The 25,662-nt window shown below is 46.1% G+C and overlaps 1 protein-coding gene and 1 long non-coding RNA gene across 3 annotated transcripts in view; one reads left to right on the top strand and one right to left on the bottom strand.

The window, feature by feature from the left end:
• Window positions 1-5,839: 5,839 nt before the first annotated feature.
• Adhfe1 (alcohol dehydrogenase iron containing 1) overlaps window positions 5,840-25,662 on the bottom strand; it is a 32,345-nt gene continuing 12,522 nt past the window's right edge. Inside the window, exons 8-14 of one of the 2 annotated variants that reach the window (XM_048420223.3) lie at window positions 24,277-24,382; window positions 22,042-22,194; window positions 20,600-20,698; window positions 17,740-17,818; window positions 17,440-17,536; window positions 14,285-14,442; window positions 5,840-6,391 (exon numbers count right to left, since the gene is read on the bottom strand). In XM_048420223.3, coding sequence (XP_048276180.3) covers window positions 6,308-6,391; window positions 14,285-14,442; window positions 17,440-17,536; window positions 17,740-17,818; window positions 20,600-20,698; window positions 22,042-22,194; window positions 24,277-24,382 — 776 coding nt within the window. In that variant the 3' untranslated portion in view covers window positions 5,840-6,307. Of the gene's footprint in view, window positions 6,392-14,284; window positions 14,443-16,613; window positions 16,817-17,439; window positions 17,537-17,739; window positions 17,819-20,599; window positions 20,699-22,041; window positions 22,195-24,276; window positions 24,383-25,662 lie in introns of those variants that run through there. The other variant, XM_085677303.2, reaches the window with a different exon arrangement.
• LOC125390980 (uncharacterized) lies at window positions 9,383-11,731 on the top strand. Its single transcript, XR_007228912.2, has 3 exons — window positions 9,383-9,565; window positions 9,657-9,783; window positions 10,398-11,731. It is a non-coding gene; the product is annotated as an uncharacterized LOC125390980 (long non-coding RNA).

Genomic DNA, 25,662 nt, shown 5'->3' with positions numbered 1-25,662 from the left:
AGACCCTCTTTAATTCTAAACACTGCATAGCTTTCTCTGTGTGCTGACGGCTTTATTATGTCATTTGAAAATTCACAAACACTCAGGTTGGGTTCCGAAGAAGGAGGAAATGTCGGCTGCTGAAATGGACATTTGTCAGGGCTGTTATGAGGCTTGGGTGTTGATAACCAGTCGCTTGCTCTTCAGAAAGTTCTTCCTCTGGCCTCGCCTGCAGGTCTGATCTGGTAGCTCTGTGGCTCCTCGAGGTTGCCGTCCGAGCATCCGAAGGGGACCGCCATGGAACCTTGTTTCTGCAAGCGGATTCTAGAACATCTCTCGCCTTTTGTTCTAGCAGGCATCACAGCGTGAAAGAGGTGCTGGTTCCAGCCTTCATCCACAGCAGCTGAGGATCTGGACACGAAGTCTTTCTCACTCAGAATGTGAAATTTTGGTCAACAAGAAATAGTCTGAGGAAAAATTAGACTGGCTGTTCCGTTCTTATTCTATTTCAAATGCATATTGGCAACTCAGTGCCGTGGATGCTGGCTCCAGCAGGAAAGGATGAAGATCTTCAGTAATGAAGTCAAGTCCTTACAGGAGTTAACATGTCAGAAAGGGGAAATGGAGCAGACACTAACGGACAGGCACGCAGAGTATGTTCTGAGTTCAGAGGACACTCAGATCAGTGCTCCTGATTCCCCTAGGGAGAAAGATTGCCTTGAGAGATTTCAGTTCTCCTTCCTCTCTCCCTCCCTTCCTTCTTTCCTTCCTTCCTTTCCTTTATTACTTCCTTCCTTCTTCCCTCCCTCCTTCCCTCCCTCTCTCCCTTCTTCCCTCCCTCTCTCCCTCCATCCCTTTCTTCTTTCTTTATTTCTCCTCTTCCTTTCCCTTTTTGCTGTGGATGATCAAACTCAGGGCTCACAATGCCACTCAGATGCTCTGTCATTGATCTGTGCTTCTATCGTCCACTGAAAGATTTTTTGTTTGTCTACCGTGTCTCCTCATGGCTAGAATGCAGGAAGCCCTAAGTTCAGTCACCAGCAGCGCCTAATCCACGGTGTGAGGGGGCATACCATGCGGTAGACCAGCCAATCTGAGACCGACTTGGGATGATTGAGCTTCTATTTCTAAATAAGTCAATAGAACAGTGGTTCGTCTTACAAATATTTCTCAGTGCACGGCATAAAACTCGCACTGGTTGGCCTGCAGTTGTCAAAGCCATCGAGGGAGCATGTGCATATACAGCTTCCAGAAGTTTCTGAGTAGAGAAGTAACTTAGGCCCTTGGGAAGGGTCTTGGGGACGGTTCCCCAAGCTCAGCTTTCCCAGGACAGCAATTTTCACACTAACAGGCCTGGATGACTTACAGAAAAAACTTTTGGATATTGTTCTCAGCCATTTGAACCATGGGCCATGACTGGGATGATACAGGCCTGTTGGCTAGGGGCTCACTCTCAGAGGGTTCAAGAAGACAGAACTAAAAAACTAAAATAAGTAAATAAATAAAGTATAAGGCAAAAAAGGGGAAAAAAGATTTGGTGACATAGTTTCTCTTTCATGTCACCAAATTAAGTTTTCTAAGTTTATTTGAGTTTATCAGTCCATAGGCACTGTGGGGTCATGTCGTCTTCTGTCCATCTGTGCATTCTGTAGATTCAAGTAAGCACAGAACGGAACTTCTCAGGGGAAAATCGCACCTGGCGCCTACATGCGCTACTGCCGGTGCTCCGTAGTGTCTTGTGCCCCAACAGGTCTCCACCAGCACGAGGACCGTCACCAGACACAGCCCAGACCTGGCATCTCCCGAACATTGTTTCTGCCATGCCCAGCTCACTGGGTGCCAGCTAATGGCAGCAGGGTGGCAAGGGAGGAGTGGCCTATGCTGTGGCTTGTCCTAAGATGGCTGCCTGCACATCAGCCAACAGGTGAGGATACCTTAATACGCACGACGCTGCTAGAGAAGAAGACATGATCGTAAGTCTGCAGGACCCTTACCGAGCAGAGGCCTCCTCAGCTGCTCAGGGTGAAAGAATTGATAGGATTTCAACACTGATCTTTGAGCTTCTAGAGTCCAGTTACTGGCTTTCTACAGCAGGAAGTTAAATTAAACTGACCTGGGAGGGCCTCAGCCCACATGTCTGCTGCCTGCCCCCCCCCCCCCCCACAGACATACACACGCCTGTGTTGGGCTATCCAGACTTTCCTCATTCTTGACATCCCCTGAACAACACAAAGTAACTTTTTATACTGTACCAGACAATGTAAATCATCTCCAGGTGATTTGTATTATATGAGGCTATAAATAAAGTCTATATCATTTTATGGAAAGGACTTGAGCACCTTAGGATTTTTGGTATCCAAGGAGCATTCTGGAAGCTCCATGGATACCAGAGGTAAAGTCTCCCAACATAAAAGAAAAAGCGCAGGTGGTTTTTGTGGGTCCATCCATGTGAACGAAACCCAGCTGCATTTATCATGTGCTAAGGCTTATTCTGAAGAGGAACAAGAGGAAAGAGACGAAGCAATGCCTAAGGTGAAGCACTGCGGGTATTTAGACAAGATGAATCAAAAAGTTCATGTTTAAAATGGAAGAATTCAGCGTGGGGAAACTGAGCTTAAGAAAATGACTGAAAACGTGAATCTCCACATACGTGACCGCCCTCTGCTCCCTGCTCCGGTACTGGTGGGAATGAAACTTTGGAAGTCATCTCTGTTGCCTGGATTATGGGTGAATTACTAAAATTCCATCTTGTGAACTATTGTGTGTATTTTAAAGTAGTGCTCGTGGAGACTATGTGGAAATATGAAAAAGCTTAAAATGTCGTGTCTTCTAAGAAGAGAGATAAAGATTATACCTCCCATGTGGGAAAACCGGAATGAGAAGATCACATGTTAAAAGTCATATTTGGGTAATGGGATTAAACGACATTTTTCTTTTTCTCTTGAGTACTTTAATTCGTTTCCAAGGTATAAAAAATTCTACAGATTGGAAAGTGACTAAAACCACCCAATTAAGAATCCAATACTTAAAGTCTTCAAGAATGAGGGTTTGAAAATTAGCTGCCCTAGCTTCACGAGGGATGCCACACGGGCCATTTCAAACAATCGGTGAAGTGTGTAGGGAGATTGCGTTTGATCTGAGAGTGATTGGAGTTGAAAGGTCGGAGAAATAAAAGCCGAAGACACCAGGCCCTCCCACACCCAGCTGCCAGCAATTCAGCTGAGGTCTTCAGAAACTCATTTCTGGCCATTCACTGGTTGTGCTCAGGGGACCGCTCCCCAGGTCATTGTGATGGTGATGGCCTTCTCTGCCAATGGCTCCCGGAGGGCCAGGTTCTTCATGGCAGCTGTCTGGCTTGGGGTCGCTGGGCATCAGAAAATCAGAGTCTGTGCAGTGTTGACCCGGAGGTGAACAGTTACCCTCCTCACACCTCCTCCCCAGGGGCAGCGTGCCTCATTAGGGTACAGTTTCTAATCCAAACACCCATTCATCTTTTTCTCGGGGTTAAAGGGCCAGCAAAGCAATTTTTGTGCACACGCTGTTTTGATCCTGCACTTGTGTGTGTTTTACAAGAGCCTTGTGTCCAGAGCAATAAACACAATGCCAAACTCAACACAGCCCTTCCTGTTCATGGAGAAGGGACAAGAGACCAAAACTAGTCATCCGTTTATGGTGGCCCTTGACAATAAATCATAGCGACGAGGCTTAACTTAGAAATTGTGTTTACCTCATTAAGAAAATGAGAGATGTGTGGTTTAAGTGAAAATGTTGTCATATGTGGTAATTCTATGAACGTAGCATTACATAAACTCTCGAATGTCACTTTTTAAATTTTCCGAACCTTGCCAAGTAAACTAAGTAAGTGAACCTGTAACTCCAGAAATGTTTTTCAAAAGGAAATCGGCGGAAAATTAGGATTTGCAATGAGAGAAATGCACTTGTTATTTCTGTGGAAGTGCTTGATGAGCAGACATTGGCCGCACCTTCTCTCTCATACTTAAAATAGCAGGCAAGTTAAAAACGCTTCTTTTTCCATGTTTTCGAGTTGTAAAGAGCAAAATGATGAGTCTCAAGATAAAAAGACCACGAAGGCCTCCTAAATCCGTTTCTAAATGCATGGCCTTCAAGTTTTCCTTTGCAGAGTCACCGTCCATGTGAATGCCAGACATTTCTGGTGAGTCACATTCAGGCATCTGGTTTCTGTTAGGAAAGGCACCAAATATTTGAGGGATAAAGAATACATTTTTATATCTCAAGTTGTTTTTCATTACATTTCTCAAATTAAAAAAATCTCACATCCAAGAGCAGCTAATATATAAAATATACTCATACCATCTTCAAACTGAAGAGCCCTTGGTTAAATAAATTAAGGTTCAGGTGTCAGGGGAGAAAAATTCAGCCTCCTGGAATCTCTAAATAATATTGCAGAGCATTACAGAAGAGACACTCCCTGCGGTCACTTCGTCTGTGAGTCAATCAACCCCAGACTGAAAACACTGAAGGAAAGGATTTCACCAAGTTCCAGGGACCAAACCCGAGTCAGCTGTGCACTGCACACTGTGCTGTGTGTGGGCACTGTGCGGCTACACCTTGCTGGAGCCTCCTGTCGCTGCACAGCTCCCCCGTCTCCAGCACTGGCTAGCATTGCCTGTCCGGACTCTTGTGAAGTTAGACCCCTGATAACACGTGCAGACTTCTTTCCCTTATCATTCCTTCACAGGACAGCTCAGCAAGCGATGACTCTGTTACTTCGTGTTAGAAGGAATCTCAAAGTGACATAAGGCGCTAGAAGGATGTTCATAGGCTCCATGGAGATGTGGCCATAGATGTTTGTGTGTGTGTGTGTGTGTGTGTGTGCATGGGTGTGCGCACATATGGAGGTGCCATCTTTAGTGTATGAAGGTATTAGGCACTCATAGATTTCAGTATCTGCATGGAGTCCTGGAACCAACCGCCTAAGGCCACAGAGGAACAATGTGTTGTAAGAGTTCTCTGACCTGACCTATTTGGGCATTTTTAAAGGTTGGTGGTGGCGGCAAAGGGAGAATTCCCACCTCTTGCTATGCTAAATGCATTTTCATTAATTGACAAATTCTACGGAATATGACTCAGATTGGCAAAGCTGACCCATCCTCTGCCTCAATGGCTTCTACTCTTCCTCCGTTATTCACTTTCTGTACTTTAACTAGACATGGCCGACAAGATGGAGCTGGCATTTTGTTGGTATCTTCTTATGCTTATCTTTGGATACTGGGTATAAAGTTCTTGAGTGTTTTATAGGAATTATCATTGTGTGTGTGTGTGTGTGCACGTGTGTGTATACATGTCATGTGCTAAGCATGCACTCTACCACTGAGTTATACCCTTAGCCCTTCCTCCTCTTTGTGTGTGTGATGTATGTGGGTGCACATGTGTGTAGCCGCTCACTGTACATGTGTATATTTGTATGTGGAAGACAAAGGTTGACACTCGGTGCCTTCGTTTTGTTCTCCACCCTGTTTTTTGAGACGGGGTCCCTTAGTGAACCGGGACTGGCTCGTCAGTGGCCCTGGGCATCTGCTCGCCTCCACCTGCCACCTGAGTTGTACGAAGCTGTGACGGCCAGTTACATGGATGCTGGGGAGTGGAGATTTGAACCCAAGAGCTGTAAAAACTGAAAGCATAAAACATTAAGTCCATGTTTTCTCATAATTTTCTATAGCCCCAATTTCATTTTTCCAATGGTATCTTTTAATATTATGGTGCCTATCTTTTTTTCTTTATATAGACACACGTATATATAGGTGAAAAAGTAAGTCATACTAATATATAATTTTTGCCACTTGTCTACTGCCAACATCTTGTATGAAACAGACACATATTTCCAAGAGATTTATTTCATCTTTATTAATAATACCATAATCTTCTGCCATTTACCATATTAGTATGTATAAAGGAATGTTTAGATTGTTTTAATTTTTATTACCCAAAAAAGTACTCTCATCCTTGATATTCTTTCTTTTGCACACTAATGTTAGTACTTTTTTCAGAATAAATTTCTAGACTTGCAGTGTCTGGACATAGTATATTTGTATGTTTGATAGACAGTTTCTGTCCATTTGGCACATGGACTGAGAGTCAGCGTGTTCAGCAGGGTTTGGTTTAGGAACACTGACCCCTGGGGTGTGGCCCACGGGTTTTACATAATGCACATCGAGGAGTCTCCTGAAGGATAAAGTCACGTCCCATTCAAACCGGCAGCAGGTGAATTAAGTGTGGAGATAACGACAAAGGTGGGCCCGGCCCACTTCTGCTGTTCGCGGTGGTGGTCATTTCCCTGACGTGGTAACTAGTACAGTTTCATGGATGCTTCAAACAAGGCAGACAAGTCCTCTTCTGACTGGGCACGGGGCGCGAGCTTGGTGACCCTTTCCTGAGACAGGAAACAGAAGGCGTTATCTGGGGCTTGGAAGTGACAGCGTCAGTGCTATGTGCTCACGGAAATTAGCTTGGTCATTAGAAACAGTGACGAGATATTTTAAATATCCCATAGAAACAGATTGATGTAATCTAGCACTTGAGAGGCAGTCACGAATTCAAGGCCAGCCTGAGCTATATAGATAGCGTTTGGCTAAAAACAAACAAACGAATGATGAGCAAAAAAACTCCCCACCCCAGGTCCCAAGCCATATTCCTTGAATGATTTGGGCCCATTCCCAGCTCGGGTTTCTCAAGAACCTACTTCTTTCTCATGAGGCTTTGGAAAGCTGTCAGTCTGCCTTCTGCCCACATGTACAGAAACAAACCATCCTGCCCACCCATCAGACCGGACCTGCCAATGGCCTCTGCCAGCTGTCCCCAGACAGACAGTCTTGTCCCTGGTAACAGCGGTGCTGCTAAGAAAAATGTAACTGCTGGTCCTCAGCTCAAGACCACTTCCTTCACAGCTTGTGTTAAGACACACCCGAAAGTATTTTCTGTGGAAATGACCCTTTAGGCTATGTGCCACAAGGAATCTGTTTTTCCCCTTATTAACCAAAGTTTTATATTTATTTTTCCCAATCAGCTTATGGGTGGAGTTGGTGATGTTAACAGCCTATGGCTATATGTTCTCTCCATGATCCTTCTGGGACAAGGGACTAACAAAAGACGGCTATCTGCTACCCAGATGAAATGAACATACACTACATCACACAGGCCCCATCGTCATGGGCCTTTGGGCCTATTTTCTGGTGATAAGCAGGTGTTTGGATGTAACCTGTGAGCAGGCAAGCACGGGGTGGGGTGGGGGAGACAAAGGCTGTGTTTAGTGCTCTGACGTGGTACCCAACACAGTGCTCAACACACAGCAAATGTATTACCAACGGTTAGTTGCCGAGTTACTGAAGATGGTGGGAAGAGAAGATACTGGCATCTGACAGGCACCCACCTACAAGACAGACTGCAGACTCTGCCCAGCTCTCCCATTTTCCTCAGTTCAGAAACGACACTCAGTGAGTAGCTCAGTCAACAACAAGGAAAAATCTCAGGATACATTTGTGCGCAGGATCCCTTGATCTGCAATCTGCCAGAGCCACCTTCAAGATGGATCACATCTCCTTGCAAGTCAGTCCTCTCTGAGGCACCACCAAGACCAGGACCTGCAATGGGCCTTTTCCATTTTTGCTCCACTATCGCCCCCTAGAGGCTGTTCTCTTGACAGTCGCCAGCTCTCCTTTTGCCTCAGCAGAGCCCTGGGTTTACAAGTTCTGGATAAACGTCCCTTTGGGATCAGAACAAAATCACGGGGTTGCCATACAGCTCAGCTCGTAGAGTGCTTGCCTAGCATGTGAGAACCCCCAGATTCTGTCTCCAGCGCAACAAAAACTAGGTATGGTTTGGTGGCTCCCACCGCTAATTTAGAACTCAGGGGATAAGAGGCAGGTGTGTTAGAAATTCAAGGCCACCCTCAGCTACCTATCAAATCTGAGACCATCTTGGCATACATGAGAAACAGTCTCAGAAAAAAAATCATGAAGTGTGATGCCTCCTCAATCTGGCCCTGTCTTTCAACCTTCCCTCTCTCATTGGCTCTCCCTGCAATTAGCTCATCCTCCCCCACTGCCCCCCCCACTAGCTCCCTCTCTCCCTCCCTCTCCACTGGCTCACTCGTCACCATTGTCTCACTCCTCCTCTCTATCCCGCCCCACTGACTCACTTATCCCGCCCCCCAACACACACTGGCTCACTTACCCTATTTGTTTGCTTGAGACAGGGTCTTATGTAGTTCAGACTGCCTTTAAAGTCCCTCTTTAGCAGAGGCTTGTACTACTGATCCTTCTGCCCCTACTTCCCACGTGCTGGGATTACAGGTGTGCACCACCACACCCAGATCCACTACCCCGTTTACATTTCAGCCTTCTCCTCATCCCTTCTTTCCCTAGCTGCCATGTCTGGGCTGCCATGTCATGAAAGACACTTGACTGCCCTCGCTGGAGTTCCCTCCACATGAACCGCACAGGATCTCTATCTCATTACTTAGGCATCCCATCCCACCAGGAATCATAGTCTGGAAGTTCTTATATCTCATTTGTAGACGTGCTTGCCCGTCTCTCCTCGGGAGAAGGGAGGCGAGCTCCAGGCAGAAGCCCTAAAACCCCTGAAAGAACACATGGTGGGAAATCCTGATGACGCCAGGCTTGGCGATCGGTTCCTTGGATATAACAGCAAAGACACAGAAGACAGAAGAGAAAATAGAAGCCTGGAATGGACTAGATCAAAATATACATCTTCTGTATACCAAAAGACCATAGCAAGCCAACGAAATGATGACTCCCAAAATGGGTAAATGTAAACAATATGTGTGATATATTAATGTCCAGAATATAAAAACTATTCTTATAGTGTAACAGCAAAACACCAAAGGGAGCAATCCAAAAATCAGCCAAAGTCTTGAATAGATATTTCTCCATAGAAAAACACATAGTCAATAAGCCAAGGACAAGATGGTAAGTGTTCTTAGCCTTTAGGGGTGTGCAAATCTAACTCTCACCGAGGCACCACTGCACACCACTGGATGATCATAAAAATAATGGAAACTAACAAGTTCTGGAGAAGATGAAGAGAATTGGAGCCCTTTGTGCTGCTTAATAGAAATGTAAATGGAATGGAAAAGTTTCCCAGTGCATCAGGAAGCTAAAAACTGGACTGAAATTGGTAGCACCTGGTAGCAATCTCCACACTCTGGTAGTGAAAGTGGGGATGGTCACAGCCAGCCTGGGTTACAGAGTGAGAACCTGTCTCTAACAAACACCAATAAAATTACCGCAGGAATGAACTGTTCTACTCACAGATACTTACTCCAAAAAACTGAAAGCAGGGATGCAAATGTAGGTGGCGGTTTGAATAAAAATGGCCTGTGTGGGCTCTGAGGGAGTGGCACTATTAGGAGGTGTGACTTTGTTGGAGGAGGTGTGTTACCAGGGTGCAGCAGGCTTTGAGATCTCAGCCTCTCAAGCTAGACCTTCGGATCCAGATGTAGAACTCTCAGCTCCCTCTCCAGGACCGCGCCTGCCCGTGTGCCACCATGCTCCCTATCATAATGATAATGAACGGCACCTCTGAAATTGTAAGCCTGCCCCAGCTAAATGTTTTCGTTTATCATGGAGTCTCTTCCCAGCACTAAAACCCTAACTAAGATAATATGCTTGTATTACCAGTGTTCAAAACAGTCAGAAGGTGGAAACAAAAGGGCCTAATACAGGCATGGAATGGAGCAACAAGATGTGGTTTACTCATAAACAGGAACAGCATTCTGACACATGCTACATTGGTCAACACATCAAGGTAAAATAAACCGGTCACAGAAGGACTGACAGTGTATAATTCCTTGTGTATGAGGCACCTAGCCCAGGCACTTTTGAAGACGGGGGTGGGGGGGGGCGGGGGGATCTTAGGTTACTAGGGCCTGTGAGAAAGGTAATAGGGCAGCTGTTCAGTGGAGAGAGAGCTATTTGGGATGTTAAAAAAGTTCTGCAGTGGAGAGTGTTTTTTATATAGCACTGTGGATATATTAAATACCATTGAACTATACGCATAAAAGTTATTAAAAAAGATAAATTAATGTTAATTAACTACAATTAAAAATAAAAATGAGAAAGAAGGATGGATGACATCTTAGAGAGAGTGGGCAGGAATGCTGTTGAATATGCAAGAGACAAAGGCAAAATTTTTATATTCTAGCAGATCTTTTTAATAGTTATTTATCAATCTATCATTTATCCTTGTCTATCCTATCTACCTGTCTGTCTGTCTGTCTATATATCTATCCATCTACTTGAATATTTATCACCTATACTTATTTGCAATCAATCACCTATTTATTTATAATCAATCTACCTATCATCTACAAATAATCTATCTGCTTGCTTATCTATCCATCTATCTGTCTGTCTGTCTAGTTTGTGGCAGGATGAAGAGCTGGCTTTCAGTCTGTGCTGTGGCCAGAGACGATGGTGATGACAGCAACGGTTTCCACAACATTTTGTTATAACAAGGAGGAGTCCTCTGATGAGCTCAGAGCCTTTTGCCAGGACCTGTTCCTCTCTGGGGAGGCGGTTCTGGACTTTCAGGAGTGGCTTAGCCACGCCTCTGCTAGCTTTCTCTTTCACACTGCCAGCCCCAGTGATTGGGCAAATACAGCGAGAGACAACGTGTTTGATCCTATGCCATATAAAAGTCAAATGGCTTCAGAATGAAGATGCATTGAGCAATGTGCTATTATTTACAGACACGAAGGCCAAAGAACAACTGATTAACAGGGGCACTGAAATAAAGACTCCATGTTTAGCACACTCATAAGATGACACCATTTCAGCTGGTCTGCCTATCAAGAGTGGGAGTGCTCGCTTGGGCGGCGCTTCTCCCCAGTAACGAAATGTTTTGACTTGAAATGCCAATGTTTCTTTCCGGAGGTTTCAGAAATCGAACTCCAAAGATGACTTTGCTCTTGCCCATTCCCTCTGCAGCTGGGCCATGCAGCTGGAAGCCTCTGCAGGCAGGGCTGCCATTCGCTGCCACTAGCACAGGCTGTGTGTTTGGTTAAGAAAACGGGCCTGCTCGCTCGTTGGAGAGAACACTGACCCCTGGCTACCAAACATGAAAGAGTCTTTTATCACACACGGACTCTATAAAACAAACTTTCTGGCAAGACTCTTTGCAGGGGTCAGTATAGCATACTACCTTAAATCTGGTAGATACTAATGAGTGAAGACTGGTCCTCTGTATGTGAAAATTCTGAGGTTGCCATGGCATTCCTGTAAGACACTCACTGCTGCCAAAAACCAAAATGAAAACCCCCACAGCAGGGCTTCATCTGCAGGTTATTTCTGTTCTAGTGAGGGCTCTCTATGGCTGTGATAAAACATTGACCAAAACCAGCTCAGGGGAGGAAGGGGCTGATTTCCTCTAACAGCTGCCCAGTTCACAGTCGAAAACTGAGGGCCCAGGGCAGGGACTCAAGGCAGGAACCTGGAGGCAGGAGCTGAAGCAGAGACCGCAGAGAAACGCTGTTCTCTGGCTTGCTTTCATGCTGCCAAAACCAATACCACGTGGGAGACTCACGCATTCCCAAGTTTGGCTACCAGCTTGAGATGCAGCCTCCCCCACCCACCACCACCACAGCTTCTGTGTGCTGACCCCGAGGAACTACTCAGGGGATCTCTCAGGGACTGCCAATTCTTTAGGCCCAGCTGACCAGAATCAATTATCTCAATAAAGCAAAGGTTTCACTTCGGTGGTGCCGGTCTATTAATCACAGCTGACCAGAAACCACCGATTCTTAATTCAAAATACCAACTAAATGGTGCAATCGTCTTTGAGGGATTCTCAGTCTTCTCAGGCCTTGGCCCTCGGCGCCTCTATAACATTGCTTTCTCCCAGGCTCCCATAACAGCTTCTTAAGCTCTCATCACTGGGTGGCCTTTTCAAGCCCAAACCTTCCAAAGCCTTCCATAATTCTCCCATAACAATACGGTCACGCCCATCACCACAATACCACACTCTCTGGTACCGATTTCTGGTTTCCGTTGCTGTGATAAACACCACAACCAAAAAGCAACTTGGGGAGGAAAGGGTTTGTTTGGTTTCTCGGTTTATAGTTTATCATCAAGAGAAGTCAAGATGGAAGCTGAAGCGGAGAACAGTGGAGCGCTGCCTACTGGCCTGCTCTCGGGGGCTTGCCCAGCTTCCTTTCTTATACACAGTGGGGTAACGCCACTCCCAGTGGGATGGGCCCCCACATCATTAGGAACATAAGCCCTTCAGACAGGAGCATAGGTCACTCTGGTGGAAGCAATTCTTCATTTGGGATTTCCCTTTCCATGGGAAAACTAACCAGCATCATAATTCTTGGAAGTAAGCAAATTCATATTCTTTTATTTTTTCTAAAATTATATTATTACTTATTACGTGTATATGTGTGCACCATGGCACGTGTGTGGTGGTCAGGGGACAACTTGTGGCATTCAGTTCCCTCTACCATGTGGGTCCTAGAAACTGACTCAGGTCATTCAGGTTTAGCAGCAAACACCTTTACCTGCTGAATCACCTCACTGGCCTTACAAAGCTGGATTCGTGAACACAGTCCTGGGATAAACAGAAAAGACAGCATCCCTGAGATAATGCTGGAAAGCCAGAAGTCACACTGAAATCATGGTGGCCCCTGTGGGATTCCTGGACAAGTTTTCAAGGCTGTCTTTGTTTTCCTCAGTCTTAGGAAACACCTAGCTATAGTCACCGCCACCAAGCCACTCGTTCACCCAGACAGAGGCTTTCGACGAGAAGCTCAGGTAGGAGTTTGTTGGACATGTCTACCGGGCTGGGTGTAGCCGAGGATGGAGGAGCCAAGCAGAGCCCTGCCCTCATCCCGCCCTCATCCGTCGTAGGCTTGGCTAGCACAGCTACAACGGCCTTACAACATCCTACATTGTGGCTCAACAGGTTAGAGCTATGGATTTGCCGGTTGGCTCAGCACCTATGCTATAACTCAAGACAGTTGTGCTTCTCACTCGTTTACATGGTTGATGCAACTGGATCCACTGGGCTTGAAGCTAAGTCAGGGAAACCAGTGGCCCACGGGCAATAACTCACCAGTATGCTGAGAAGTCAAGAAAGTGGGAGCAAGGAGCACCCTCTTAAAAGTCTACCCACACGGGAATCTAAATTTATACTTAATGATAATAATTGTAGGTAAAGGTTGTTCATCCCATTAGATGGGACGTGTTTCCGGTTTACTGAGGCTCCCTGCATTCTGTTGTCTCGAATTACTTAGTTCATTGCTCCTGTGGGCATAGGAACCGTGAGCTCAAACTGTCCAAACGTCTTCTGTGAATGATGAGGTTATCAACAGTCTGGACACTGATGGGCCGGGGAAGATGGGGCTAGTTTGAGTCCTTGCTTTCCTGGAGTGGATGAGGAAAAGGCACCGCTGCTTGTGGTCAGTGGGCTGCTGCATGTATAGATAGATTTCCTAGCTGTTGGCTGCCCCAGAGCCGGGGAGGGACCTGAGAATGATGAGCACTGGAAAAAAGAGCCCCATGGTGATCCCTGTTTTCCTGCTTTTACGTATTGACTGGGAGGACTCAGGGAGTGGCTGGGTGGGGTAAGCAGGGCATAGTCCATTGACTCAGTGCTTGTGGGTCTGAGCGCCTACTTTATACTACATTGCAATAAATGAGGATCTTGGTCCATGACGACCTGGAGTACGAGGTCCAGAGAGGTCTAAATAGAGATCACATCTTCATGTGGTTCTCGGGAGAGGGAGCTTTATATCTGCAATGATTCGACTTTACAAACATGAGTAATTTAGTTTATATTCTTTAGCAAAATTCAAATAAATGAAATAAGGTATAGAGGGACATAGATGTGTACGAAATATACAATTTACCCGAATGACTCAAATGCAAACTTGCAATAGTTCCAACTTAAGAGCTAAGCTTACATTCTACGGAACAGTAGGGGTTTGTGATTTATCCTGGAAAATAACATCGGCGGTCCTTTTGGAATGGCTTTGCACCGTCTTAGAGGGAACTCCCGAAACTGCAGAAGTGTGGGAGGGGGAGGGGTTTCCATAGATCAAGTCAGTTTGGCAGTTTGCATCTTGGGTTTTCATAAAGGATCCTTTCAGTTTGCCACATGAAGGAACGCACAGACATAGGGAGGGGCCAGGCTACTTTTACACTAAAGGTTCTCTAGGGCTGTGAGGGGTGTTGCAAGGTCACTAGCAGATGGGTGTTGTTCCCTCCAGCTCTGTGCTCAGCAGACACAAAGGCCACCTTGTGCATCTTACCTGGGGCAGTGTCCCTTTCACCAAGGAAGGGATGTCATCCTTGGAGTAGCCAAGGGCACTGAGACCATCATCAACATTTAGGTCAAATAGGAACTGTCGGAGGGTATCTGCCAGCACGAGCCCAGCGTCTTGGGTCCTGGCGGTGCGGATGTCGGCTCCTAGGAGAGAAGTGCAGACCATGGGAAGGCAGGGAAGCAACTTCCAGGTCCATCTCAGTCACGCAGTCAGTCGAATATGGGAACTGTCCTCAGCGCCACTTCCAAACACCGAGGTCCAGGGCCCTGCAAGGCTTCCCTGAGATGTCTCTGTGGTCAGTGGTCAAGCCCACATTGGCAAGACCAGGCTGAGGAGCCAACAGCTCTTTACACGAGCTGCCTGGGGCTCTCAGCTCTCACAGTTTCGGGGGACTTCGGATTCCTCCCTGTCCACTCTGTGTGGCAAGGGAGCAGAGTGACAGAGCCAAGGAAGGAGATGCTGAACAGAGGACAGGAAAGACAGCTGGAGCTAGGACGTGGGGGTTGCACATGTGTAGGGGGCACGGCTTACGCGGCTTTCAGGACTTGGTATTTACTGACACCTAGAGGTATGTGCGTTCAATGTCTTCTAACAGCAACAGAAAGACACAAGGCTTTTGCAAATAGCTTGAGGCCAGGACAGAGAGCTACAAATGCCACACGTTGGAAAAAAGAAAGAAAAATATGGTGACAAAACTGTTGTGTGACTGAGGAAGAAGTTTCCGCTTTATGCCTAAAAATGTGATTTTTTTGGGGGGGGGGTCTATGTTGCCAAAGGATAGAGGATGTTCCCCTTAGAAAATGTCTCAGTGCCAGCCATGCACATGAAGACTCAGGAAATGGCACTTCCCATGAAGAAAACAATGTGAAGAAGGTTGCCAAGGTTTGGAGACTTAATTTTAAGGACAGAAGTTTAATGATTCCTAGCACAAACAATAACAGAGATGTCGGTGCAGAAGGGGCATGGAGTTCTGTTCTTAGGCAGAGACGTGTGAAACTTCCCAAGGAAAAGAAGCAGGTTTCCCGCCCTTTGCTTAGCACCCGTCCTGCTGCCCGTCTATCTAAGCGGAACACCTGCGCCGCCCACAAGGCAGCATTCTGCAAATGAGGGTAGCGTCGGTCGATGCACAAAAGAAATGCTGGCAAAGGGGAGGAGCCCCCTCCTCACTGCAGCACACCCTAAGTCAGATTTCAGGCTCCTCCTTCTGTGAGGGTCAGCGCGGCTTTAGTTCCAGAAAAAGGTAAACAGAACCAGATACAGGGCCAGATGGAGAGCCCCACGATGAAAGGTAACCCAGGCCTGGCAAGATCCATCTGCAATACCCAGAAGCAGCTGAGAGCGGATTAGGTGAGAGGCGTGACACAGGATATGGGGTTACGGGTTTATGATCCTGGGATAGCCGCCACCGAGCACACTGCACAGACTTCTGTGCTTTCCTGCGAAGCACTTTTGAGGAAAATAAATAAATAAAATGAAAGAAAATGAGCTGGTCTAGCTAAGAAAAATACCATAAGATTTTGTAGGGAATTAACATATTTAACTGGCAATATGGGCTAATACTAAAATTCCTAAGCAGTTAGAAGAACTGCTGTGTTTGTCTCCCAGTTTCGTTTAACTGAGGCTCTGCCTTCTCATGAAGTCGGTAATGCCTGGAGCAAGCCCTGTAAGTTCACTGAGGTTCCCCATCTACAGCAGATCTAGAGGGGGTTTGGGCTCCCCCCTCCTCCCGCTTTAATTTTTACCATTCTCATATTTACAAAGGCCACAACTATATCCCAGCATGGGCGCACATTTTCCTCCCTAAAGGGAAAAGGGCTACAGGCCCCTTGTAAATCTGCCAATGCGCTCACACAGGACACACTGCAAACCGAAGCCTGGGTTTGGCTCCAAGTCCTGGGTTTCTGACATTAACATTCCCTGCACAGCACCTGGAGCTGTGGGGCACACAAAGGGCTGGTGTGAGAGGGAGGGCCGGGGCAGTGCCCTGCGGGAGGATGTCTGCGGTCGCTCCTGCCTCCTCGGGAATCATCTTTCCAACGGCTCAAGCTCCACGGGCATAATGAAGAATTGAGTTTTCATTACAGCCTTTCTCTTTCCGCCCACCTTAAACATAAGTGAGGGAATAAGATGTTCTACAAGTTAATCAAGTTCTCCAAGTCACCTAAGAAAGGTTCCTTGTTTCAGAAAAATACCAAGATTTTTTTTCCTCCTACTACGGCTAAACAGAATATAATTCTATCTCTATAAGAGTCAAAACGCCCAGTGGGCCTCTCGTTGGAGAGATTACTTATTCAACAGTATGGCAAATAGGTTGCTCATTTGGGATTGCTTTTGTTCCTTGTCTAGCTTCTCTCTGACTGGGGGTTCCTGCTGCTTTCTTGAGTCATTTTATCAGTGATTCTGCATAGTAAAAGCCTATGAAGTCATTACTTTGTGTGCCTTCTTTGGAGGTGAAAGCAGAGCAGGTAGCATCAGGACACAGTAGAATCCATATTAGGTTCCATTTCATCACAGATCCTAAGAAGCATAAAATTATGGTATTTAAAATGCTGCCCAGAACTTCAGGCAAATCGTTGATGTTTTATCACTGAGCTGCTCCAAAGCAACAGCTTTTGTTACTGTTCCTGGGAAACACGCTGGTGTGGAGCATTTGTTTAACTATGCAGAGATGCGTTGCATTTGTTTATTATGGTGCAGAATATTCGTTTAACTATGTAAAGATGTGTCGCTGTTTTACCTTGCCTGTCTAAGACACCCGACTGGTCTAATTAAAAGCTGAATGGCCAACAGCGAGGGAGGAGGTATAGGTGGAACTTTGGGGCAGGGAAAGTAAGTCGGAGGAAGAATTTAGGTTTGAGGAAGAAAGAAAAGAAGATGCCAGGTAGATGCCAGAGGCCAGCCAGTCAGACGTGGAGGAAGCAGGAAGTAGGGCACAGAGGATGAAAGAAAGGTGAAAAGCCCCGAGGCTAATGCGGAAGAATAAAAACAGGTTAAGTTAAAAGAACTAGCGGGGCAAGCCTAAGCTAAGGCCGAGCGTTCATAATTAGTAATAAGTCCCCGTGTCTTTGGTGGGCCAAAGACAATGCCAACTACAACATCCCATCTTGGAGGGCCACAGATTTGTGAGTAATGGTTCATACCTAGTATTTCTGCCGTCTCCAGATGCCGCTCTGGAAACATCTGGGCCGTGAAGGTGAACACTGCTGGAGATGTGAGCACCACAGAGAGGCCGTGGGGCTGGGGAGAGACGGGCAGAAAAGCGTTCTTCCTTAGTATATGACTAGAGGACTCAGAACAGCCGGGAACGCACAGCATGGGCTGGGGTGCAGCTTAGAGACACAGTTCTTGCCAGTACGATAAGGCCCTGAATTCCATCCCCAGCCCCGCCCCCACTAGAGATATAAGATTTAGTTGAGTAATTTATTATTAAATATTTTTACCACCAGAGGGTGATCCACATTGTAGTCCTTGGCTTTATATGTCTTCACTAAACCTGAAATTGGGTAAGACATGCCATGGCTGGAAAAGAAAAAAAAAACCTGTTGACACACAGATGCCAGAAATCAACAACGCGGACATTGTTGTGGGAGTGTCCTCTTGTCTCCGGACGGTATGGTTACCTACGTGATGGATTCTACAGGATGCATTTCTCGGATGCTCGGATGGACTGCGAAGTTCTCTGAGATGTCAGACCCCAGTGGTCAGAGAGTCCTATGTGCTGCCCAGCAGGCAAGCTGGACCCACTAGGGACCCATGCTGCAAATGACTGACAGATTGTTTCAAGTGTTGCGTATCAATGGTGCTGAATTATAAAGTCTAGCCCACGAAGCTCGGTTATCCGGTTCTACCGAACTGACTTTCTCAGACCTCTGACGTAAGCTAAATCGCAGACTCCTGCTTCTCCAAGTGACTGGATAACTTCAGAATGTACTTGACTCTCTTGGAAGCAGAAAGTTACTGCTGAGTATGCTTTCAAGAAGTGTCAGGGTGGGGCTGGAGAGATGGCTCAGAGGTTAAGAGCATTGCCTGTTCTTCCAAAGGTCCTGAGTTCAATTCCCAGCAACCACATGGTGGCTCACAACCATCTGTAATGTCTGGTGCCCTTTTCTAGCCTGCAGGCATACTACACAGACAGAATATTGTATACACAATAAATAAATATTAAAAAAAAGAGGTGTTAGGGCTCGTGTAGCTTTCAAAGGCAGCTGTATAGCGATACTTAAAATTTCATTGGTTTTTACTAGTTGTCTATGTTCTTTGTACACAATAAGAATTATTCACACTATCTTTCCTTCTAGCTGTTTTATGCATATATTTAATTTATGATCATATCGGACATATTTGTTTCTAGATTTTTTCTTCCTTTATTTTTTCCTTTGTGTGTTTGCCTGCATGTGTATCTATGTACCCCATGTCTGCGGTGCCCATGGAGGCCAGAAGAGAGCATTGGATCATCTGGAACTGGAGTTACATGTGGCAGTAAACAGTCACATGGGTGCTGAGAACCCAACCTAGGTCATTTGAAAGGACAGCTGTTGATCTCCAAACCTCCGAGCCTCTCCCTAGGCCCTGTGCACCTGTGCATATAATTTTGTACATTGCTTTTGTTGACTAATATTTTGTTTATTTGTTTGTTTTAAGACTGTCTCGTGTAGCCCAGGCTGATCTTGACCTGTCTTTGTAGCTGAGGATGACTTTAAAGCCCTCATCCACCTGCCTATACCTCGTAAGGGCTAGGATTGCAGGTATGAGCCCCGTGCCTGGTGTTATATGCTATTCTTTGCAAACATTTTCCTGTATAAATCTGCTTTAAATACTATTCTTAATGACTTTATTTTATTAAGTACTATACATGCATTCAAAATTTTCTTTTTTTAAAATTTTTTTATGATTTATTTATCTTTATTTTATGTTCATTGGTGTGAAGGTGTCAGATCCCCTGGAACTGGATTTTCAGACAGTTTTGAGCTGCCATGTGAGTGCTGGGAATTGGACCCGGGTCCTCTGGAAGAGCAGTCAGTGCTCTTAACCACTGAGCCATTTCTCCAGCCCCTGCATTCAAAATTTTCAATGATAAATTACACTTAGGTGGACATCTTTATGAGGAAATGCATTGTACGGATCACTCATGAGTGATCAAGAGTGAAACAGTGGCCCAAGGGGGGTAAACATTTTCGGGCTCTAGAACATTTTGTACACTTGCTTTGGGTGTAATAAATTCCCGCTTCTAGGCCACAGGGCTCGATGCTCACCACTGCCTTGCACCAGCAAAGCCCTACTCAATTCTCAATGTTCTCTGTTTATGATTTTAACGCACTTTATCGATAGTGTTTCAGTCAAAGATTAATTTGGGACTATTAACAAAGATTTTGATTGTTCCCTCTCTCTTTTATGGGAAGATCCTGCATGAGATTTTACAAATTGCAACATATAGCAAGATACGGAGAAGTGAGAGCCCTCAAACATTGCTGGTGTGAATGAAAAATGTTATAGGCACTAAAAAAAATTAATAAAAAATTTCCATAGATCCAGAAATTCCCTTTATTTGTGTCAAGAGAAATAAAAATGTGCACACAAAAACTTGTACAGTATTATTATTTATAGAAACAAATTTTCACCAGCTGATAACAGGTCAAATAAAATGTGGTATCTCAGCCAGTCGGGGCACACCCCTTTAATCCCAGCAATCAGGAGGCAGAGCAAGTGGATCTCTGTGAGTTCGAGGCCAGCCTGGTTTACAGAGTGAGTCCCAGGACAGGACAGACAGGGGCTGTTACATAGAGAAACCTTATCTTGGAAAAGAAAAAATGCCTATTATATGCGCCTCCATATAATAGACTATTATTTGGCTGTAAAAAGAGCATCCAAATAAAGCACGACAGATACAAAGGACCTCGTGCTTTTATGCCTTCGACATGCCCCAACTGGGGAAGTCCAGAGAACGGAAATTGCTCAGTGGTCTCTGGGCATCAAGCGAAGTGCTGGCATTGGTGAGCTGAGGATGTGGGATTTTCTTACGAGGGTAATAAAATGTTCTAAAAAAAAAAAGGTTGCAGGACTCGGTGCACAGGTTAAAAGCCCTTGAATTACAGACGTTTTAAACGAGCAGACTGTATAGCATATGGATTTACAGCGCTGTCACGGGAAACCCATGACCTAATCTACTGAATTCAAATTAAGAAAGTATTTGGGAAACCTCAGATTTCTTCCTTGTATAGCATATTTAAAATTTGCCCCTCGTCCTGAACTATTTAGAAAACAGTACCTTGAGTTAAGAGAATAAATTGTGTGTTCGCTTACCACAAATGAACACCAGCGTTGCCAAAGCCGATGCCAGCGAAAGCGCTTGCCAGGTGCATACTAGACCTCGCTTCCAGATCCTCGGGGTTTCTGACAGCCCTGTGAATTAGAGAAACGGGAAGTGATGCCTCAACAGTGCCATTGTCTTCTGAATAAAGAGCTGCCTCAGGGAAAGGCAAGAAGGGGGAGGAAAAGTAGGCAGGTTACTCAAACAACCGCTGGTCTTCTCAATGAAAACCGAAGGCAAACATATTTTTCTCATCAGCGGTCTCACCAAGGGCATAATAAACATGCTGTCAGCCGCTCAGCTGATGGGAAGGTGCCGGGACCAGAGCCCTGACCTTGTGCTGTGTGTGTGCTCTAGGGAGGTGACCTGGGACTCCCTCTTCGTCATCGGTCAATGAACCTGACGGTTGTGACCAGACTCAGAGTGTACACTCTCAGAGGGCACCAGGAGCCCTGTCACCCTGGGCTACCTGCAGGCCAAGCCAGCCTAGACATCTTTCTCTCTGTGACACTGATCCAAATTGAACTGTATGTTCTTGCTGTTTCGGGAGTCTGTTCCCATTTGCTCTTTCATAAATAATGGCTCTAAATATGTATACTTATATATTTGTCATTTTTTTAAAAAAATGTTAGGATTAGTCAACTTTTACAATATTTCATTTAAACTTTTGTTTTTAGATACGAGATCTTGTTACATCTCCCAGGCTAGCTTCACATTCCGATGCTCGAGTGACCCCCCTGCCTCAGTTTCCCCAGTCGTCAGGACTCCAGGTGCTGCTACCACACCCAGCTTGTACTTGTGTTCTTAAATCTTCTAAACCTTCCAAGAATCCTTTTACATTTCCTGTCTTTTCTGTCTCCTGAGTACCTACATTTTTTTTTTCCTTGACTTTAATTCACGTGAGTTTTCTCCATGGGTGGCTCCTGTGTGCCTTTGGGGTGTAGATGTCACAGCCGGCATAGGCCTGTGTGGTTCTCACTCCTGCTCAGTCACCCCAGCTTCACTGTGGGAGCTGCTGTTCTGAAAGAGTTTTGCTTTGTAGCCCTGGCTGGTTTAGTACTCACTACATAGCACAGCCTGACCTCAAACTCGTGGCAAGCCTCCTGTATCAGGCTCCCCAAGTTCTTGAGTTGCAGGTGTATACTGCCACGTCTGGCTAGTTTTGGGGGTTTTGGTGAGCAAACCTCTCTTTATTTCATCTGTCTCCTTTACATTTTAGGAGCTTCAGTTGTTCTGAAACTGTTGCCTATTTGGACTGACAGGTCCAGTTTTTGCCTGCCTGACCTCAGATCCCTTCAGAGGTCACTAGTGACTGCCCTGGCGAGCAGACAGTGTCACCATGTCAGCTCACCGTGCCAGCATCAGGCACGCCAGGTTTCACCGGAGAGCAGCTCACGAGTTTCTGTCCCAGCTCTTTCTCCCCAGGGTGACATACCTCTTCAGATACTTGGCAACAATTCGCAGTGCGTGGACTGCCCAGATGTCGCTGATTGGGTTGCTGCCCTGGTAGGCTGGCCGTTGGATGGGGTTGGAAGGGCAGGGGCTCCGCATGTTGTAGGGAATGGCCGTGTACGACTCCAGAGCATGGCTGCAGAGAAATGCGACACATAGAACAGGCATTGCCTTCCTCCTCACCCTCCATCCCCTTCAAAGCTTATTATAGCCACATTTTGAATTTATTTATTTATTTGTTTGTTTGTTTATTTTGGCTTTATTTTCTTGAGACAGGGTTTCCCTGCCGTCCTTGGAACTCTCTCTGTAGACCAGGCTGGTTTCACAACCCAGAGATTCACTTCCCTCTGCCTCCCAAGTGCTGGGATTAAAGGCGTGCGCTACCATTGCCTAGCCATTTTAAACTCTTCACCTGAAAAAGACTGGAGTCTATTTTTAATGTGCCTTACACTCAAGATTGGCTCTGAGTATTTCAGAGCTGCCCCACCTGCTGGCCTGTGCTCAGCTGCAGGTGTGACTAGATTCATCTAGCGAATGAGGCACAATGGCCTCAGTGGAACACAGATGATGTTTTGCCTGGTGGACTTCCCATTGTTAGATGGAGGATTCACTCTCTTCTCCGTGTGAGAAGCAGAAATTCTTCTGGACGAATTATAATAAACTAAGAAGAAACAATGCACTTGGTAGATGGATGCTCGTGGCTTTGAAGTTCTCAACCGGAACTGCAGGAGATGCGCAAGAATCAACGGCGCATAGGGAAGGCGGAGCAGGATGAGTGGTTGGATCTGAAAAGGCCCCAAAGGGGTTAAAGAGAAGAGGTCCCTAGCCAATCCCTAGCCAATGGCCCGCTCGATAAGTAGTGAAGCTTTTAGTAGGTGAGGCCTAGCAGGGGAAGTTAGGCCACAGGGGTGCGTTGGAAGGGACAATGGAACCCCAGACTCTTTGTCCCTCCTTGCATCCTGACTGCCATGTGTTGCCACCATGATAGGCGTGTGCCACCACAGCAAGGCCGAGTGACCCTGGACATATCTAAAGCACATACCGAAATAGCCCTTTCTTTTAAGAAAATGTTAAGTGACTTATTTCCCGTGTATCACTGCGTCTGTGTGAAGGTGTCGGGTCCCCGGGAGCCGGAGTCACAGACAGTGGAGAGCTGCCATGTGGGTGCTGGGAATGGAACCTGTGTCCTCTGAAAAAGCAGCCACTGCTCTTAGCCACTGAGCCACCTCTTCAGCCCCAGCCTGCCTCCTTCTAAGGTGACGATTTCGGGTGTTTTGCCACAGGGATGGATAGCTGCCCAACGTAAGCAGTGTCGATGTCTTCCTCCTCCCCCACCCCTCTGTAGACAGTGAGGTCTGGGTCTGAGTCGTCCCCTGAGGTTATTGCTTGGGCCATGGTAGACTTAATATGTGCTTTATAACTAGGGAGGGCAACTTTATTTCCATTATTCCCCAACAACTAGAGACATCTCATCAAATTTCTAACAATATTGAACAGGGTGGAGTTAGTTTTCTAGGCAATGGGACACAGGAAGAGACCGGAGGTTAGACAGAACGATGGTCACTTCTGGCTCAGATGGACATCATCAACAGCAGTGAGCACCTGCGATAGGACAGTCACATGCCCTGCGGGGAGTGCTGAGAACGAGAGTAAGGTGGCCCTGTCCTCACCAAGCTCACAGTGCATCATGGGAGACGGACAAAGGAAGGGCATGGGGGTAGAAGCCAGGCTCACACACCAGGGCTCAGGGCAGAGCGTCTGGTGTGTTGACCAGATCAGCAAGCAGATAACAGGACAGGAAGTAGAACCAGGCTGTAACCCCCAAAGTCTACCCCTAGTGACATATTGCCACCAGCCAGGCTTCCCCTCCTCAAGGCTGCATGACCTCTCAAAACAGCAGCACCAGTTTGTGGCCATAGAGACAGACGGTAGAGTCCAGAGGTGCTTTCATGTCATCTTAAACTGGTCCTTATCTGTGGCCCCACAGCCTCCGATGTTGTCCAGGGTGAGATAGCCTGTCTGAGGTAGGCTTGTGGACTCTAATTTGACCACATCCAATCAGACATTGCCCTCTAGGAGAGGAGACAATGTCAGCCAATATGAGGGGTGCTATACAGTTAATCAGGGAAGGCTTATCACCACATACAGCCCCTTAGGTGGCAAAATACTGTTCACAGGCCAGTCCTGAAAAGGCCCTCTGGGTGGCAGTGGTACCTACCAAAGGACATCAAAGCCACTGTTGGCCACCACCTGGCAGGGCATGTGCAGGGTGTGCAGAGGGTCAACTAGTCCCAGTGTGGGCTTGATGGCTCGCGAAGCAATGCCTAAAACATAAGGAAATTTAATATGTTAAAGGCGTGGGCTCCCTTAAGAATGAAGTAACCTTAGGACAATAAAGTTAAAAACAAAAGTATGAGAAAAGATTCATTTTCATGGCATGATACAAGGAGCAGTGGAGGGAGATCTGGGACCAGAACCCATGCTCTCAGGGCTGTGCTGGCTGGCTTCCAGGGTCCCAGGGGCCAGTTTGGGTAGCTCTTTCAGCTGCCTGGAAGAGGGATACTGCTGGCCCTGCTGGCAGTGCTTACTACACAGAACTGGCAAGGACGCAAACCAGGGCTTATTTCTCATTCAGTTCTAAATGTTTACTAGCACACCCCTGGCCATTGCTCTACTCCTGGCTGTGCGGCAGTTGACGGGCCACTTAACCACCCAGAGTTAGCCTAAGACTAGGCCTTACACAGGTGTGCATACACACACACACACACACACACACAACCACACACACACATATACACATACTACTTGAAGCTATAAGAATAAAGATTAGGGACTAGAGACATGGCTTAGTGGTTAAGAGCACTGGCTGTTCTTCACAAGGACCCAGGTTCAATTCCCAGCACCCACATGGCAGCTCACAACTGTCTGTAATTCCAGTTTCAGGGAATCACCCTCACACAGACACATATATATGCGGGCAAAACACCAATTCATATAAAATAAAAATAAATTATTTAGAAAAAGAATAAAGATTAGATAATAGGTACATAAGCAAAAACCGTAAGGCTGAATTTAAATGCTGCTTGTTTTGGTTTTTGTTAACAATGTCAAGGGGCATGTAATTTAACTAAAGGAAAGAAGTTACTCTGGACGTAGCCGAACATCAGCTTATTCTGCTGCGAAGGCTGGAAGCAGTATATTGAGCCAAACTTGAGGAGGGGTCATTTCTACCACAGTAGTCAAGGGTCAAGTGGTAGCCCCCAAATGACTAAGATGGAAAACAGAACAGAAGTGAACTGGGGTAGGCCTGTAGGGATTGGCTGGGATGGGACTCAGACAACTTTGTGGACTTATGGGATGTCTAGGATCTTGATTGGCCATTGTTAAAACCCATCAAACAGACTCTCAAAAAGTAAGCATATTATTGTATAAAATCATGTTTTGATAAATTGATTTAAAATGTTAAAAAAATGTCAAAGAGAAGGAACACCCATTTACCATTGATACAATCACTGATATGGGTAGGCGTATGGCCTACTAAAATTCATGGCATTCAGGGCTGGGAGATGACTCAGTGAATAAGAGCAATTATTGCTCTTTCAAA

Source organism: Myodes glareolus, chromosome 16 (assembly GCF_982192425.1).
Source record: "Myodes glareolus chromosome 16, mMyoGla1.1, whole genome shotgun sequence".
NCBI lineage: Eukaryota > Metazoa > Chordata > Mammalia > Rodentia > Cricetidae > Myodes > Myodes glareolus.
This window is presented reverse-complemented; position numbering and strand designations above follow the sequence as displayed.